The 19844-nt window shown below is 31.8% G+C and overlaps 2 protein-coding genes across 2 annotated transcripts; both read right to left on the bottom strand.

Moving 5' to 3' along the window:
- Nucleotides 1-1979: 1979 nt before the first annotated feature.
- LOC114393059 (subtilisin-like protease SBT1.7) lies at nucleotides 1980-4666 on the bottom strand. The gene has a single exon (XM_028354320.1). It carries the CDS (start codon nucleotides 4595-4597, stop codon nucleotides 2264-2266), a length of 2334 nt encoding a protein of 777 aa, XP_028210121.1. The 5' UTR covers nucleotides 4598-4666; the 3' UTR covers nucleotides 1980-2263.
- Nucleotides 4667-15267: 10601 nt separating this feature from the next.
- LOC114392226 (acyl-CoA-binding domain-containing protein 3-like) lies at nucleotides 15268-19189 on the bottom strand. Its single transcript, XM_028353278.1, has 5 exons — nucleotides 18090-19189; nucleotides 16628-16733; nucleotides 16446-16546; nucleotides 16256-16322; nucleotides 15268-15639 (listed from the first exon to the last, which is right to left on the bottom strand). Exons 1-5 carry the CDS (start codon nucleotides 19028-19030, stop codon nucleotides 15628-15630), a joined length of 1227 nt encoding a protein of 408 aa, XP_028209079.1. The 5' UTR covers nucleotides 19031-19189; the 3' UTR covers nucleotides 15268-15627.
- Nucleotides 19190-19844: the final 655 nt, after the last annotated feature.

Raw genomic sequence — 19844 nt, 5'->3', positions numbered from 1 at the left:
CGTAAACAGAGTGATTATATGAAATGAAGTTGTGAATGTGTTGAAATATACCCATATGCATTTCCAACTATATCTTAATGACATCTTCAATGCATGTATCAATTACCGCGCGAGAACTGGGTTTATGAGGAGGAGTGTGGAGTTGAAGGATCTCCATGCATCAATATAATTAATATGATTCAATAACTGTCATGAGTATTGATGAGCACCTTGATCGAAGATGTAGAAACGCTTAGTGAGGACTGTCAAAGTAAATACTCTTTTTTGTCTTGTTTTCTTCGTTGTTTTGCTTCAATAATTGCATGAGATATTAACGCATGGAATAGAAACTAAAATGAACAGACGTTGGTTATATAATGTCATCCTGTCTGCCATGAATGCTTTGCATTATACCAAAGCTTTATACATTTTTTATACCATAATAATAAACGTTACATTATATTGATTAGAAGAGGCCGAAGAGAATAAAAGTGATTGATTCAAATTGGAGCAATAAAATTTTGCTATGGAAGCATGCTGAATAAGAATACATGAGATTAATATTGGAACCATCCACTGAAGGAAATGTCCGTTGCAGCTGGATTAGCCAATATATATTTGATATACTTTAATTATACAACATGACATATTTTAATTATTAGCTTTAGATTCATTTTACTTGAAAGAAAGTCACAATTTGGGCGAGAGAATGCATGCAGAACGGGAGGGAAAAAAATCTGGACAGAACTAATTGGAGGTACTCCAATTCAATATTCAAATTGTAAAATTTTTTGAAAACAATCGTAAAGAATTACCAAATACATAAAAAAATCTGCACAAAAAACTTATTGTTTTTAATTAGCTTGTTAGGATTTTTTTTCCCTTGCTAATGAGGCAATGGAATCATATGTCCAGTGAATTAATGCTAATTTATTTGAACAACTAACAATTATAATCTTAACAAATAAAATATTTTCTCTGTAACTCAAATCTTTATATATATATATATTAATAATTTTTATGCAACATTTTATTTATATAAAATATTTTTAATTTGCTGAAGGATTTATATAAAATCATTATACACCTAATCACTGACTATTAAACTAGTAATTATTAACTCTATATATTAAGTGTGTGTTTGAGTGAAGGTTTCGAAAATTATTTTTGGTTAAAATTAATTTTGAAATTATATTTTTTTTATCTTTAATCATTTTTACTCTAGAAATAAGTTGATCATAAAATTTAATATAATTTTCTATCTAACTCAAAAATGTTTAAAGTTACTTTAATTTAAAATTAATTATGAACTAACAATCAATTCTTTAATATAAAATCAACACACACATATACTTTGCATATTTATTAAATATTGACTAACTAAGCTAGATTTTAGAGCATTTTTAATAAAAAAAATCCCATTTTAAATTCTTAGATCAATTTTTGTGGATCCCATTATACTATATAGGATGTAACAATTTTTGTTATTTTTTCTCTAGTGGTACAACCTAATTTAAATTTTTTTATTTTACTTGCACAGAAAATGAATTTCTCTTTTCTTTTAAATGACATTAAAAAACAATATCTTTTTTTATTGACAAAATTGAATTTTTTTTAAAGTATCTCTTAAATAAGAATAATAATAAATCAAGTGGATAGAGATTTTTAAGACCAAAAATCCTTATCAAAATGCTCTAAAGTACCTACCAGATTGAAGACTATAATCCTGTATGTAAAGTAATCAACACATGCACAAAATAAAGTGTCGGTAGTGTGCGTAGGAGTTAGATACGCGTGGCCCCCTTTTTTTTTTGTTGATTTAAGATACGCGTGACTTACCAATCTGTTTCTATACTATTATATAAACTACAGTACATTATTTGGAAAGTAATTACAAAAATTAAACTCTCAAAAAAATATAATTGATATCCACATGGGATAAAATACTATTAATTTTAGAATGCCGCCTGCCACATGAAAATGATAGAACAAGTAAAGACTAAAAGATGCAAAGCTGGGAAGATATGGATAATTCAGATTCAAAGCCATTATGATACATACATACAGATGCGACCATTATCTTTTTCTATGTACAATTATTGTTATTATTCCATATATAAAGTTTTCTCCTGAACTTCAGCCTACGGAATAAAAACAGCAAAGTGAATAAGTGAGATACATAATAAAAACAAGCCGTATCGGGCCGGGCCCAAAAGCAAACCACGAAGAGCCTACAACACTTGAGTGGGCCCTTTTATTTGGGTCATACATTTTCCACAGCCCATCATGTCCAGCTGAACGCAATTGGACTACCAACCTTATGCTTCCCATCCGTCCATTCCAAACGTGCGAAGCTGGTCGTCCCAGACGGCATCGAAGTGTATGTAAACGACACCGTATAGTCCTTCTTCTCGTACAATTCCGTGAAACTCAACGTATTCGGTTCCACCACAGTCTTCACATTCGAATCCCCCAACGACATCACCGAAGCTTTGTACGTTCCCGGAGCTCCCACGTTAGTCAAAACCCTAGAGTACTTCACGGTCTTCAGAGTATCGGAACCTCCCCCAATCCCCGAAGCTGTATCCATAGGAACCGCAAAAGAAGGATAATTAAAATCCTCCACTCTGTAATCCTTCTTCGGGTCACACGTATAGTCCCTCCTCGCAGCAAGCTTGATTTGAAATGACGAGTAGTTTAGTGCGCAGAAAAACCCTAAGTAATCGTCCACGTTGGCATCGTAGACGAGACCAGGATCAAGAGCGGCCACGGGATCGACGTGTCCGGCACCGTAATCAAACGGCGTCCCAGGTTGTCCTGTTGAAATATCTTGAATCGTTTCACCGTTTTTATAACTCGTGTACGCTGTTGTCATGAGTGCGGACCTGATGGCGGCAGGGCTCCACTGAGGGTGTGCTCCTTTGAGAATTGCGGCTAAGCCACTTACATGAGGGCATGACATGGATGTTCCAGAAATTATGTTGAAGCTGACATGGCGGGTGTCAACAGTCAACCCAGTTGGTCCAACCGCACCGGTCCAACCGGCTAAAATGTTGACTCCTGGTGCTATTAGATCCGGTTTGAGAATCTTTGGGGTGAGTGCATTTGGTCCTCTGGAGCTAAAAGCCGCTACAACAGGAGAAGGTTGAACCTGCAAATGGGTCCCTAAGAAAGCAATCTTAGCTGTTGGATTAGGTGAAGATGAAACATAGTTCTTCAAAATCTCGCTTGATTTTTGTCCCAAAGACGCAGCAGGAAGAAGATGAGAGTCAGCAACTAACTCTTCTCCGTAGGCTTCACTATTCGCCAATATCATTCCAGCACCTCCAGCAAGCTTAACCACCAAACCCTTTTCCACTCTCGGATTCCCACCTCTCTCACATATAACAATTTTCCCTGAAACTTTCTCAGGAATCAGAGAATCTTGCAAACATAGATACCCTACAGAAGAGTTACTCGCGTTCCCAGCGTAAACAAGAGGAAGCGGCGAATCCGACAAGGGTTTACCGCTATAAAGAGAAGCTCCGGTGTATGTTTTCCCTGTTCCGAGGGTTATGTAAGCAGGGAAATCGCGGTCGATAGTTCCCGCTCCCACAGTTGTTATCCACGGTGCCACGTTGGACAAACTTCCCTGACTGGGCCCACCGTTCCCCGCTGACGTGGACACCAGAATCCCGTGTGACATGGCAGTGAAGGATCCAATCGCTATTATATCCCTGTAATACTCCATCAAGCTTCCCCCAATGGACATGGACAGAACATTCACGCCGTCTTCTATGGCCTTGTCGATTCCCGCGGCTATGTCGGAAGTAAAACACCCGCCGAGCCAGCACACTTTGTAAACCGCCACACGCGCTTGCGTGGCCATTCCACGCGCCGTACCCGACGCCAAGCCGAAGAGGCTAGCTTCGGGTACAACCGAGCCTGCCGCGGTGGTTAAAGTATGACTCCCATGCCCGTCATCGTCACGCGCTGACTTTGACTCTGTAGTTGTGTCAATGGGTCCAAGTGCGGCTTCGTAGCCTTTGGAGAAAAACCTCGCTCCGACAAGTTTTCTGTTACAGTTGGAAGAGTTCATGTTGTTTCCAATTTCGCACTGGCCTTTCCAGGTGGAAGGGACCGGGCCGAGGCCCGTGTCGTCGAGGCTTTTGAGCTCGGGCCAGACGCCGGTGTCGAGGAGTCCAATGACCACCTGGCTCTGTTGCTCCGAGGCGGGTAACAAGGTGGTGGCTTTGTCAAGTCCAAGGAAGTTGGGAGTTCTTGTGGTGTGGAGTTTGTATTTGAGTTCGGGGATGACGGAGAGGATGCCGGGTTGTTTTGCAAGTGTGTCTACGTCCTTGGGAGTGAGTCTGGCGGAGAAGCCATGGGCCACGTGTTTGTAAGTGTAGAGAATCTCCGCGGAGGGGGACGCTGATTTGAGGGAGGCGTCGAACCAGCTGAGGTGGTCGGTGAAGGTTAAGGGCATGGTGGTCTCGTCCATGTGGATTATGTAGGTCTTTTTGTTTGCATGGTCGTGGATTGTTTCTTTTTCTGCTTTGGTGTTGCTGCTAAAGAGTACTATCAGCAGGAAGACAACCATAATGGTTTGGAGAGACTTCAAAATCGCTGCTTTCTTCATTTTCGGAGGTAGATGCAGGGTATTTGTGAGCTAGAGTGAGGTATTTATTGTTGATGATCCTCCTAGCAAAATTTCATAAGAATATAATCAATTATTATAAAATAAAATAAAATAAGAAAACTTTTGCTAAATCGGAGCAATAATCTTTGGTTTTATTATAAACATACATGTTAGCATATATATATATATACTTTATTTTCCACCACGGTTATACTTTAATTTTATATATCTCTTTAGTTCTAATCATAGGACTTATTTCATCTTCCAAAAAAAAAAGTTATCTTTTTTTCTTTCATCCCAAAGCACTCAATATGGGGTAGATGGACGTCTATTATTCTCCTTAATCTTTTATTTAGTGTGTCTACAAAAGGTATATTTTGCGACCTTCTTTTAAAAAAGAGAAAAAAAAAAAAAGGAACAAGTTGCTAATGTCACTTTGATTTAGTTCTTTTTGAAGAAAAAAAAACACACGTACATTGAGGTGGTGCAAACCTCTGGACAGGTAAGGAGACAAAGTAGCTTTTTCGATGACGTCATCATCGTACTTTTATCTATTATATAAAAAATTAAAATAGTTGTGGTTTTATGAAAAATAGTTGAATTACTATCAGCACTAAAATGACTTTTCAGGGGATCCAAAAAAAAAAAAAAGTCTTCTCTTCAACTGAGCGAAAAAAAAAGCAAAAAAGTTTTAGCAACTAATAATGTGTTTTAACATTTCCTAACATATTTTAGTAAGCTAGAGCCATTGAGTTGAAGATCGATGACCTATCTTAAAAACACCAATTAGCAGATGTGGAGGTGCAGTAATTATGTTAGAGATGTAACGAGAAACATTTTAGCTTAATTATATTTAAAATCTTTGATCCTGTAGTTTTGATTGTTTATAATTAAGCTTCTTATTCCTTCTTTTCTCAGATAATTAATAAGAATATGAAAGGTATGATGTGATATTGATTTGTCAAAATCAGTAAAAGAAAAATTGTATAATATACTAAAATATAAATTAAGAAAACAAAAGGGGTTTCATTACATTTTATATATATTGCACTTTATTTTTATTTAAATATTTTATACGTACCTTTTTTTCTTTATTTATATAAATCAATGTTACATAACATTTCTGTTAATTATACGACAAAATTTGAGATGATACACTTAACATTAATAATTAGAAAACTATAAGGACTCAATGTGAATAAATAAAATCAAATAGACCAAAATTACATACAGACTAAAAATAGGGTTAAAATTAAGATTAAGCAAAATTGTCGTTATTTTGATAAAAAATAAATTAATCGGATTGTATCATAAGACAAGTAAACTTGTTTATCATAGTAATATAGAATTGACTGTATGTATGAGTGTATCCTTTATCGAACAACTTAAATTTTTCATAATAGTTAGTTTGGTGCGTGACATTTTGGGTAAACAATCGAATTCCATTAGATTGGATATATACTTCACATATCATATTTCCCATTCTTAAACGTCCTAGGGCTGAAAATCTTTCAACTAGCTTAATTTTGTAAGAAAAAGCCATGGTTAGATATAGACAAAATATCGAGCAATAATTGACACTTAGCTTTTTTTATTCAGTTGGCATGTTCACTTGGTCTATGTAAATTATATAGAATGACAAGCAATAATTCTACATAAAAATCTCACCCATAATATATATTCTGCCACTAAACTTTGGACAAAGAAATTTAAGCAGTACCGTCCAATCAATTAGCAATCAAAACACAAGGATTCTTCTGCTTTTTGACAACTATGGTCAGGTCGAGCGTGTCAAAGTGAGATTACGTTCCTTTTAGTTAATTTTTATTTTTTTTATTAGATGAAAAATATATTTAATTATTTGATAAATAATTTTTTAATGATTTTTAACATTTTAAAAATACTACTTAAAATAGTATTCTTTTAAAATGTTAATTTTTACCTTCTAACTTTTTTATATTTTTTTTACTTTTATTTTTTATATATTTATTTATTTTCTTATTACTTTTTTTTAAAAATAAATCATCAAATTATTATTTTTGTTTATTTTACTTTTCTAATTTATAAGTTACATTTTCAATTTTCAACTAACCGTAAAATATAACAGTAATGTAAGCATTTTCTACCAACAATCCATTAATTTTACACACAAAAAGAACCTTTCCAAACAAAAGTTCTATTTAAAGGGGAAAACAATAGAATAGCTTTTCTAATATTAAAGTAAATTGATTCCCCAAGTGCATAATACTCCTCAAAGCTTTATAGTTGGAAGAATCCTCTTTAGAGAACTCCTATGCTTCGTTTAGTAACAGTGAAATAGAAAAGAAATAAAATGAGAAAAAAATATAGGAAAGAGGAGAAATTGTGCATGTTTGATTGAGTGAAAATAAGAAATGAGAAAAATAAAAATACGTGAATTTGTCACTTTTTAATTCTACACAAAATTGCATAAAAATGAACAAATTAAATAAAAGACATTTGTCAAAAAATGAAATATTAAATAATTTTTTTACTATAATTTAGCATTTTTTATTTTCGCTTTTATATTTTTTTTATTTTAATCATTGCAAAATATATTTATTTTGTTTTTCATTCTAAAGATACTTTGGATAACACTTTCAATAATAAAAAAGAGTTTTGAAAAGTAAAAAATATTTAAAATATTTTAAGGATGAAAGAAAATGAATATATTTTATAAAGACTAAAAAAAAAATACAAAAATAAGAATGAAAAAAAATACTAATTTGCAGAGATAAAAAAGAAATTTAAGTCAAAAATCAATTACCAACATGTTTTTTTTTTTTGAAGGCTACATAAATGGATTTGTTTTCTCTCTTTTTTATTTATTTCCCATTTCTTTTAAATCAAACAACTTTAAATTTATTATTTTTTTCATATATTTTCATCAACGTTAATTTTTTTTTTCTATTTCCATTCACCCTATTTTTTATACTTCTAAACTCACGAATATTAGTTATAGTACTTCAAACTTCATCGCGAATTGTGCACGATTGTAACCGTAATATGAATTATTGAATTAAATGAGAATTTGCTAATACACTGTTCACAAATCATCTTATTTTAGAGAAGAAAATGGTTTGCTAAATAGACAAAGCCAGAAAGTCGTTTAATCATTGAATAGAGACGTATGAGTGATGGTTTCTCCAACTTGTAAACTTGTTTGTTCTTCTTTATTCAGGCAATTAGCTGGAGAGGACCTACCTCTTATTAATGCTAACCACGTAGGTTAAGCAATCTGCTATCCATACTTAATGTTTTGCTTGCAACCAAGTTTAAACAATCGAACACTGTTTAGTACTCAAGCACTTCACCAATAATTGGTAGGCAATAATAATTTACTCATTGGTTCTCTGTCATTAATTCACTCGAACATTTCATCCAAGTAAAAATACCTTTGGGTCCCAAATTGCAGCAAAAAACAATAAAGATCAACCGTGAACACAATAAATGTGTGCCTGGTGGGAAAATAACTGAAATTAATTTTTTTGACTCTTATTGTCCTAAGAATATTAATTAAAGAATTAATGGTAAAAAGTTTTTGTTAGAAGTTATGTTGAAAAGTTTGTCATCATGTTATTCGCTTAAAATATTATTGATTTTCAATTTAGTTTTTTTTTTCACAGGTCTAGAATTTAATATCTTACTTAACAGGTCATAACCTAATTATACTATATGCATCTTTAGATTAAAGTTTGCTTCTCAAACATATTTTTGGAGAATAATCAAATTTAATCACAAACTTATTTTTTTTCTCAAATATACTTTCCAACCCTCTCACCAAAATACCAAGCATACCTTCAGATCTTGTTGATATACTTCTCATTGTAACCATTTAATCAGCATTGAGTCTAGGTGAGCAGAAAATTTTCTACACAACGTACACATTGAGTCAATTCTTACTTACCACGCTGGATTTGTTGGAGGTCAGCATCATTATAAAAATAACCACTAATAATGAGTGAGAATGATGTGAACGCTCAGACCATTCTTTCCTCACGATTCCACATCTCTTTCTACAATGGTCGATAGTTGTCGGATAGATCAGTTTCAATCATAAACAGAGGAGTTGCTAAAGAAAATGAAAGAATCTCACATTAAGAAGGAAGGAAAAAAATAACCAATGGTTGTAGGAAAGTATTTTGTATAAAACCTGGCTCTGGCTCAGGGAATATGAACTCTGCTTCAGGACTCTAAGCTAAGACACATACACATCCATCAGGAAAATGACTTGGATGTGATCATGTCCCGGCCAAATTGCATCAGCATAATTTTAATTTCAAACGATAATCACTTTATGGATTAGCTTTTGCCGGCAGAGATTATAAGTGCTAAAACTAAATCATTGATTAAAACAATATCAATCTATCTATAATCTAATAAAAAATTATCACAACATGATAAAAATTAACTAAAGAGTAAAAAAAGTGAAAGAGTAAAATAACTATACAAGTCTTTTCAAGATGAAGAAAAATAATGCTATTTATCATAAAAAAAAAATATATTACCAAGTTAACTATAAAAAATGCACAACAAATACAATACATGGATGGCAAAAAAACAAAATGAAAACAACTTCCCACACCTATCCTATGTATCCAATTGATAATTAGTATGTATACTTGGTTTTTTACTTAAATTACTTATCAATTATCTCATTTCTTCTCTTTTAATGTTATGTTTTATCCAAAAAATAAGAATTTAGGTTCTTTTAGATTTTTAGCTTTAAGAAAGGTGAAGTTAGTGAATTTTTACTGTGTTTAGCTTTATATTGTAGAGTTTTGCTACAACAACAATTGACTAGAAGATGAATGAAAGAACTGAAGTAGCTCATTCAACGCAAGAAATCCAACTTGAAGGGACACGTGTCAAATGTCTGGAGGTTTCTTAGTTGTATTGTACATGATGCTCAGCGCATACACGCAGGTATCGTGCGAGGATTTCTTAAAAAGATGACAGTGCAACCTTTCTAGTCAAAAGGGGTATTGTTTCATTGGACAAAGGGGATCACTTAGGACATTTTTTTTGGAGACAAAAGTCACCTTGGGAGTTCTTCTTCTTCCATGTTTTCTATTTTCTTTGTTTCCTCTCCTTGTTTTGTGTCTCTCATGGTCATGAGAGATTAATTTATCCATTGTTGAGGACTTGAGTACCAAAAACTCAATGATCTTTACTCTTCGTTGAATGTCACTTCAATATTATTGCTTCCTTTCTATGTTTATTGTTTTTTTTATGATTTGATCACCCATATCTATGTTATAGCGTTTTAATCATTGGAAAATGTTTTTACACTAAGAATTTAAGGGACTTATAAATAACCCATACCTGGGGATGAGATGGTGTTGGTTAGCCTTATTTATGCATCTTTACTCATAAAATAAGTTACTTTGGTTGAGCTTTGTAAGGGATTATGAGTAAAATCAAATAACTTAGTCTCTTTTGTACGAGGGATCATGGTTAGAGTAAATTAGTTGGTAAAGGTAATAGTTGAAATAGTTTTATATGGTGAAAAATCACTCTATTAAGAGTATTTTTGGTGGGTCAAACACCCAACACTTCTACAAAATCTACACTAAGTTGTCATTTTCTTACATCCAATGTTTTTATTTTTCTCGTCTCTGAATCTTTGTGTTTTTTTATGTCTTTCATTACTCTTGAACTGTACTTTTACCTTAAAATATATCAGTTTTTCTTTGTTCCTTTGCTTAAAAGTTGGTATATACAAATTCTTAGTCCTAACAAAGTTACTGTGAATTCGACACTCGGTCTTACCGTTTATTGTTACTTGTACGAATTTGTATGTTTGCCAAGGAGTTAACATTAACCAATCATAATAATTTGTATGACTTTTCAATAAATCAAAAGCTACGAATGGGATTCAAGTAGCTTTGAGTTTGAATCTCTTAAGCAAGATCTTGCATTCAAGTCTTGTGGATGAAGAAAACATAATTGAAAGGTGATTAGTAAAATTCTCCAACAAAAAATAATTATCGACAAAGTTAATGAATATTTTGCACTAATGTTATGATCACTAAAAAAAGAGAAAAAATAGCCTATGCATTGATGATACAATAAAAAATCACCACATATGATAAATTTATTGAATATTACAATAATGATAGAAAAAGTCATATTAACAATAAATTTTTTATTAGTTAATAATATATGCTTGTTTTACATCGTGTTTGATCATTAAACTCAATTAAAAATAACATTATATCACAAGATAAATTATTTCATATATCTCAAGTATAATTTATATGTTCAAAATATCCAGAATGTCCTTTTTAAAATAAGTAAATTAATTTAAAGTTCACCATAAATTCTTTTTGAAAGAAAAAAACAACAACGTATATCATAGTAAAAGAATATCAAAACAAAAACAAAACCGTAAAAATATCTAATATCTTTCATAAATTAACCAGGTAGTAGATAGACTCGAACATACACAAGCAGTAAGCAAATTAATTGAGATTTCAGAATCTATGTTATGTAATACTCAGTCTATATATTCTAAAATTATATATATGGTAGCTAATAAGTCACATTCCCACGCCAAATAAATGGACAAAACCATTTTGAACCACTAATAGAAGTCGTCTTTTGTTGAATTTAGTTACGTTCCTCATGGACCTCCTTCTTACTAGAATTGACAACCAACAAAGCTTAACTGCAAGGATTATAATATATCAACTAAACACAATTCAAAAAGCATTTGGATATGCTATGCATAACGACCTGTACAGAGTTTACATTCAAGATGCTTGCTGTGCTATATTATACAGTATTTTCGAGTGATACAACTGAATGGTGACCTAATAAATTCATGAGGACAAGAGTTTGATAGGACAGAAAGGTGTTGTGACAAGGACAGCGCCAAGAGGACAAAAAGATATGTTGCACTTTTTTTGTGTGCGTAGTTATAATACGTTAGTTTTGCTTCAACAATTTTACTGATTAAAAACTTTTAATTACTCGAATTAAAAATTGAAAATCGAAATTTTTTATAAATACGTTATTAATTTTTTTTTAATATGTACCGATTTTTTTTTTATAAATACTCTTTTATTTGATTTGTTTTTATTTTATTTTAAAAGATTTAATTCAATGAAACAAACAACTATCATTGACATGGACCTCACATGGACATGACGAAACCCGTTGAGTGAACGTACAAGAGAAAGGAAAATGTATTGTAATATTTAAATTAAGAGTTTAACTATATCTATAATTATATATAAAAAGGAAATAAGATATTTTTGTATACATATTTTTAGGTTTATTTTATTCCTATAATTACATTCATAATTTATTATTTTATTTTTATAACTACCTTCATAACTCACCAACTAACTTCTGTCGTCTTTTTTTATAAAAAAAACACATGAAAAAAGGCGCAGAGTACCTATTTCCGGTCATAATAATATAAAATAATTTTATATTATTATTTAATTGTAAATTATTATTTATATAATTTTTAAAAATTTTATAAAAGTCAATAAATTTATAATAAATGATAATTTATGATTAGATAATATAAAGTATGATGATAATGGAGGTGTCACTCCATTCTACTACATTTTGAAGAAAATAATAATTAAGCACATGTAAAATTATTGATTTAAAAAATAGTGATTAAAATTAATAATTTCATAACTTATTAGCATTGATATTTTAATTAGTAAGTACACTTTATGTTTTAAAATGTTTTTCTTATTTTAGTAGCGTCAAACTAAAGAAAATAAAGTTCATTTTTTTTACAAAGTAAATATATTTTTAATTCATATAAATATAATTTCATTTTAATTTAATCGTTTAATTTTTTTATTAATTTTATTTCTCATTAATTTTAAAAGCTTTAAAAGTAATCTTTTTTACCGTTTAGTTATATTATTTCATAATAAAATTATCAAATTTATTTATCATTTTATCTAAAATTATTTTGGCTTAACCAAAAAAATTACCTCTCATAATATTCCTAATGGAGTACTGGTCATTGATATAGCAAGTTATGTATGCATGTCACATTATTTAAGTAATAACATACGAACAGTAATAACTTAAAAAAACTAAATTTATGAGATTTAAATATATTTTTTTATCTCTCTAATTTAATGATTTTTTTTATTTTTGTAAGTTTATTTTTTTAATTTTAGTTTATGTAAGTTTGTGTTTTTTGAATATTGGTTATTTTGTTCATTTTTAATCTCTATAAGTTTGAATTTTTTTTAATTTTGATTATGTAAGCATGAACTTCTGGAGACTATAAATAAAAATATTAGAATCTTAAAGAGATTAAAATTAAAAAAAAAACACTTAAAGAGACTAAAAATGAACAAAAAACTTAAAGGAATCAAAATTAAAAAACGCCAACTTATAGAGACTAAAATTAGAAAAGTAAATTTATATGGACAAAAAAAAAAATACTAACTTACATGAACTAAAAACTTATATTTTAATTACTGTTGTTGAAGTAAACATAATTTGAAATAGATAACAAATAATTGCCAAAAATATTTAAATGAGACATGTGGATTTAGACAATTATCTCATTTTCTTTTATTTAGAATTTTGTTTATGTCTTTTTTTATGTAAATTGTTAAGTTGTAGTTTGTTCTCTTTAACTTGTTATTTTAGTAGATTTCACATGCTTATTGATGGACCATTTTGTAGGATTTTTGAATTGGATCAAATAGCAATGTTTTGGAACAAGGTTCAATGGAAGCCTGAAGTGAAAATCCCAGCTCAAATGTGCTTAAGTTGAGATTGGAAGGTCTAGAATGAAGTTTTTTTTTTTTTTTTTGGAGAAGATGAAAAAGAAAGCTGTAAAGCAAAATTAGTTTAAGAAAAACAACTTTGGCTTAAGCTGAATTTGGCCAGAGTTGTAGTATCTGTTTAAGTCCAAAGTTTTTGACTTGAGCATACACTCACTTAAGTGCAGATTTTGTGGGTCTTTATAAATACATTGTCTTGTACATTTTAGAGAACACTTCCTCATTTTGTAAAAACACCTCATTTATTAAAGTTCTTCTTTCCCAACTCTTTTCCTCCACTTTCCTTGCTTTTGGATGCTATTCATGGAGATGGGTAGCTAAACTATCCGTTGTTGGGATTAGATTGTATACGAACTTTATGCTTTCATGTATTTCTTTTAAAATAATGTTATATATTCATCTTGTTCTTCAATGTTAAGTTTTTACTTCTATGTTTCATGCTTGTTATGATTTGGTCACTCATAGTTTGATTTTTGGGTGAGGTTGTTATTGAAAAATACTTTCTTTATCTTAAATTGTGGCAAAATGTCCATTAAACTTTGGAGCTAGGAATAGGATGATGAGTAATGATTATCTTTGAGTCATTAAACTTAAAACAAGTTCCTTTGTTAAATGTTTAAGGGATTGACATTTAATGGAATAATTTAAGTCTTTTCACCTAAGGAATTAGGGATTAGAATATCATTTTTGAACTGTGACTTATATTAACGTTTAATTACAAGTTGAATATCATGTTTTAGCATAAAGACAATTTGATTCAGAGAAATCTAATCCCGACAACCTTTGTCATGTGAATTTCCTATCATTTTATTGTGTGTTTATAAAAAATTCCAATAATATCATAATTTATAGCTTTGTTTTGCTTTTTCTTGGTGGCTGAATATTATGTTCAAATCACATCCATGTTTATTTGTTAGTTTAGAGGAGTATAAACTTGTGATATTTGCTAAAATGTTGCGCAAGTCTTTGTGAAACGATAACTCTTATTTATCAAATACTACTTAATAACTTAATACACTTGTCAATGTCTCCACAACAGCAAGCTAAGAAAAATCCTTTAAATTAGTTTTGTTGAAGTAAAACTCCTAAAAGTATTCTCATTTTAGATAGTTGTATGTACACTTGCTTTATAGAAGCACCATGATCTGGACTACTTAATGTCCATATTAATCATTTACATTTATCAACCACCAATTTTATCAAAAGTATCATTAAATAAACTAGTTTAATAACTTTCAACTATCAACTTCAATTAACTTTTAATAATTTTGAGTTATTTTTTGCTGAACATGTCTTGAACCCCGATTTCCTAGCTAAGAATAATAATAAATTGCTTAAACAAAAGTGCTGAAACTCAAAATGCATGTTTATTTTATTGTTGCAACCAGACTTTTGGAGTAAAAGAAGATTTGCAAAAGCATCCAAACTCTTCATTTTACAAAAATGAGTTTGTGAACCATTAAATTGATCTTAAAATTCGTGTACTGTATTTTGAACAAAAATCCAAACATATTCTGAAATTGGTAGTGAAATTAAACTCATCTTAATTTTTTAAAGTAACAAATAGATAAAAATCACATTGAATTTACCACAAAAACAACTATTCATTGCTTCCAAAAATCATTGTGAGTTCAACTCACAAACAATCCAAGCACATTCTAATATTGCAAAGCATAAAATACGGGAAGAATACACACGAGGAATTTCACCACAACCTTTTCTTTATTTACTAGCAGACTTCAATACCACATATATATATATATATAACCAGGACAGTAGAATGAAAAATCAAAAGATAGTAAACTTAACAATAGTTTGGGTAATCAGATTTCACGTTACTAAGAAATTAATAAATACTTAAATGGGTATCTTAGACAGTTGGTCAAATTGAGATATTGCACTAGATAGCATAACAACATCTACTACTGAAATGCCACAGGATGACATGATATTGATAAATTAGTTTTTAACAACCAGAAGTACGTAATCTTCGGCTGCGCATATGATCCTATACACATTTATTTATGTACAAAAAATATATTAACAACTTGATCGTATTGAAGAACAATAGAACACATCTGATCAACAAATAATTTAAGGAACAGAGGATAAAACAAACAGCCCAAGAATCTCTCGTACTTCGAAACAAACTTATATATACTTGGAATCAGTCTTCTTTTTGACGAAATAAATGCAGGAGAATGTTCCCTTGCGCGGAATATTAGCAGAGAGATGCCATCATTTGTTAACCTGAAAAGTTTCCATGCTAAGCTAACTAATGTCTATGCAATCTACTCACGAATTTCAATTTCTGAATTAATTCTAACAATGACAGAGATAGGAAGAGTAGATGGTAATATGGCATGGAAAATTTTGGAGCAACATCAAGCATTTTCATCCCTAAAGGAGTCCGTTTACAAGTTTCATATGATAAAATTTTGTTGGGTGACATCTTAAAAAAAAAGAAGAGGATACTAAAATTATTTATTGATTCTTTAACCAATGCTTAAAGGGTATTTTTGAGCAAAAACCAAGATAAAAAGGACAGAAAATCAGACTGTTAGCCAAGGAAAAACAAAAAAAATCATTCTAGATGTCAGGTAGAGGCCTAATAATGATACAGTAAGAGCAGGGAAGCGACACAAGTAAAACATACAATGAAATCCACATTTGCAAGATGAACAATAGTCTCCAACTGTTCATGTTTTCTTAAGTTTTCCTTCAACAATTTTGTGTGATTATTTGCTATGTAGCTCCTCATTTTAGTGCAAAGTGTCTAGAGATTAGGATCTGGTCACTAGATTCAATATTATCTAAGCTATGATTGTTCGTCAATGAATAAGTCTGAATAATATTAAAATCTTACATTGTTCTGCAAATCTGTCTCTGTAAGTGGGCTACGGTCCTTGGAATCAGACTCTTGTTCAAGCTCCCTGAATGAGAGATGTAACCATCATAAAATCAGATATACCAAAATCAAACTACACAAAATTTGATCTAATAATATTGGTCAAATGAATAACAATAACAAGTATAAAAAATGGACTATCAACTACCTTTCAGTTATGATCATTTGTTGATGAGACAAAGTTGTGCTCAAATCAGAAGCATCGGACCCAGAAACTTCAGGCCTTGTGGTTTCATGTTCACTCATTCCCTGCAAAAGAGTTTGCTTCAATTCCATTGCCATGTCAGTTAAGATATTAAAACACAATATGCATCAACAGCAAAAACTCACAGCAGAAGTATCTTTGATCCATCCGGGAAATTTATCCGAAAGAAGGCTGATATACTGCTCCATTGCAACCTCTGGATTCATGTTCCCCAGCTTTTGCCAAGCATTCCTTGCACAACGGAAGCAGTACTGTCGATCACTCATACAAAGCAGCTCTCAACCCTGTTATTTTAACTAGCAATCAAGCTATGCCGTGTAACTTGGACAACACGGCCGCATGGGTTGTTTACATTGTTTTATCAAGTTAGAGGGTTGGTTTGACACATTTTTCCTTTTCCTATTGGATAATAATCCCTGCATCTTTTAGGCTATTTTTAAATTGACGGAAGAAGATGAAATAGAGGGAAATGGAATATAATGATACTATATTTCATTATTTGAATTGATAAAATTTAGATGAAATATATATTGAAAACTATGGATTCTATTCCATCTTATTTCATTATTTACCTTCATTTTTTCTTATCCTCAATTTGGGAGGAATAAGATGGAATGGAAATTTCCATAATAACAATATCCAAACAAATGGAATTTAAGTTTTAATTCATTATATTCCATTCTAGTCTATTCCATTTCAATCTATTCTATCTCCTCTCTTTCCATCAATTCAAGTATTAGCATGACTATGACAGTCTTATCATTCATTTTAATGATTGGTTTCATATCTGTCCAATTTTCATGTATATATATATGTCTTGACGGAATACCCAACCAAATGCATGAGAATTACTAGGTAACTACATTCGCTGACAACATCGCCGCCTAAGGGTATGTTTATTTACACGTTGAAACCAATTTCCACTCTTTCCGATGAAGGAAACGCATAAATAACAAAGTTGTGTCTTTTGCGTTTTATGCCTTGGGATGATGCAAAGTCCGTTACAAAAGTTTAAACAAACATGCACTAAGTGCAATGGTGGAATTATGTAGACAGAACCGGGTTTTGTTTCTTATCAATTTGGGGGAGTGATTGAAGCCTATCCTCTACCCATCTTAAATAACGTTGTAGTAGAGATTAAAAGAACACTTCAATTAATAAAAAAAGAGACAATTCTACACCCAAACAGGTAATTTCTCAGCATTGGAAAGAATTAGTCTTCTCTTGCCATCAATTCAGAAATATCTCGGTGCGTTATAAAAGTGGATATAAAAATACACACGCACGCACATGCCCACTTCTTTCCAATATAAAAGTGAATTCTATAGATAATCACGGCAAGTCAAAAAATTGTATCACTATCCAACAATTCCCTGTATGTCACGTTATTTTAAAAATCTTGAGAGGATAAAAATTCAAATCCTGTTATCCTGATAAATATTAATAATTGCTTCAAAGCAAAACCAAGCAAGCAGAGTAAGAAACAAGGCAATGCAAGTTAGGCAATTCAACAAACAATGCATGGCATAACAGAACAAGAAGCATTAATTGATACCAAAGGGAGTTACGTAAGTTGAAAATAGATACCACTTGGCACGTGCGGCGAGCTTGAGAGCCATTGGTTGAGGTTCACGGCAAAGCCCTTCCGTGGCAACCTTGTAAAGCCCATACAACTCCATTCTCAAATTGCTTCCTACACCCCCCAATCGATTTTCCTCGCCACTAACAAATTCCGTAGCCGCCATAAATTCTTTCTCCAATTCACTCCTTTCAATCCCTTCCCAATCATCATCATAATCATCTTCATTCTCTTTTCCGTCGCTATCTACAACAGAAGGTTCCACGTTGATTTCTTCAACACTTTCCACGATCCTCTTCTCCGCCGAATCATCCAATTCTTGTGTTCCTTCATTGCCCTCAGCTATTTCCTCTGTAACGACAATGTCTGTGTCTGATTTCACCGGTGACTCCACAACAACGTGGGAATCGAATTCGACCGTAGCTTCTTCTTTCTTGTCTTCTGTTCCTACACAGGTGTCAGCTTGAATCGGACTAATAAAACCAACCGTGCCCTCGGTCTTAACGAGCTGAACCAGTTCCGGTTCGACCATAGCTTCTTCTACCTTGCGTTCAGTCTCCACACACATGGCAGATTGAACCGGACTAACAAAACCGATCGTGCTCTCGCTTTGAGCGGGAGGAACCGGTTCGACCTTAACCTTGCTTTGAGCGGGGTTAACGGTGAACCGTTTCCCACGAGGACGAACCGATTTGACGGCAGCCTTTTTTTCTATCCCGTGTTTGGCTCCTACTGCACACGTGGCAATTTCCTCCTGAACCGGACTAATGAGACCGACCTTGGTCTTGGCTCGAGAAACCGGATGATCCGGTTCGAGGTGGACGACGTGACGTTTTGGTGCGGCGTGAGTGTCGTTCATGGCCTCGACGAGCTTTAAGACGATGAAGGTAAGAAGAAGCGCCAGGGACGCCGTGACAAAAAAATCATCCACCACCATTAGAAGCTCCATCACACACTTTCTCCTCTAAATATTAATCACAAAACGCCCAACAGTTTTGGTGAGTAAGGGTTTAAGTAAAAGGATTAGGATCGAGATTAATTAGAGAATTTAGGAAGTAAATGATAAGAAGGAAGGGATAATTTGTGCAAGAGAGCCAAGCATATTCTGCGGTTATTTTAACTTTATATGCTTATACAACAACAATATCTATTTTTTAATTATTTAATATTTTAACTTTTTGGGTTTGGAAAGGGTGGAGTGGGTCCCGTTGTTGCGGAGTCACCGACGTGTGTGACAGAAAAGCGTAAAAGGGCGTATATGTGACCACGTCGACTATGCTGACTCATCATCATTATCCAACTCCAACACCCCACATGTTTTGCCTTTAATCTTATTCATCACATGTTTTGCCTTTAATCTTAGCACATGTTTCATTCATTTTACTCCATTCTTGTCAAAATCAAAAACTTGTTTTTCATTTCAGTTAAACTTCTTATTTTTAATATTTTTAAGGCTTAAATGATATAAGATAAATGATAATGTGTCTAAAGGAACTAATGTGATGTTTATTTCACGAATAATTTCTTTTTGAAATATAATATGAAAATATTATTTTTGGATGTTATTAAAAAATATTTTGATTAACTATTAAAATTGATAGGAATTATTTTTATATTCTAATGAATGATTAAAACATATGTTTAGTTGAATTATTTTTTTTAGAAATATATTATAATTATTAAAAAATTCTTATTACAAAAACTCTCATTACATCCATTGTTTCCTCTCTCATGTGTTTCAAGATTTTGATAATTGAAAGAGA

Source organism: Glycine soja, chromosome 17 (genome assembly GCF_004193775.1).
Source record: "Glycine soja cultivar W05 chromosome 17, ASM419377v2, whole genome shotgun sequence".
In the NCBI taxonomy this organism is placed as follows: Eukaryota; Viridiplantae; Streptophyta; class Magnoliopsida; order Fabales; family Fabaceae; genus Glycine; species Glycine soja.
This window is presented reverse-complemented; position numbering and strand designations above follow the sequence as displayed.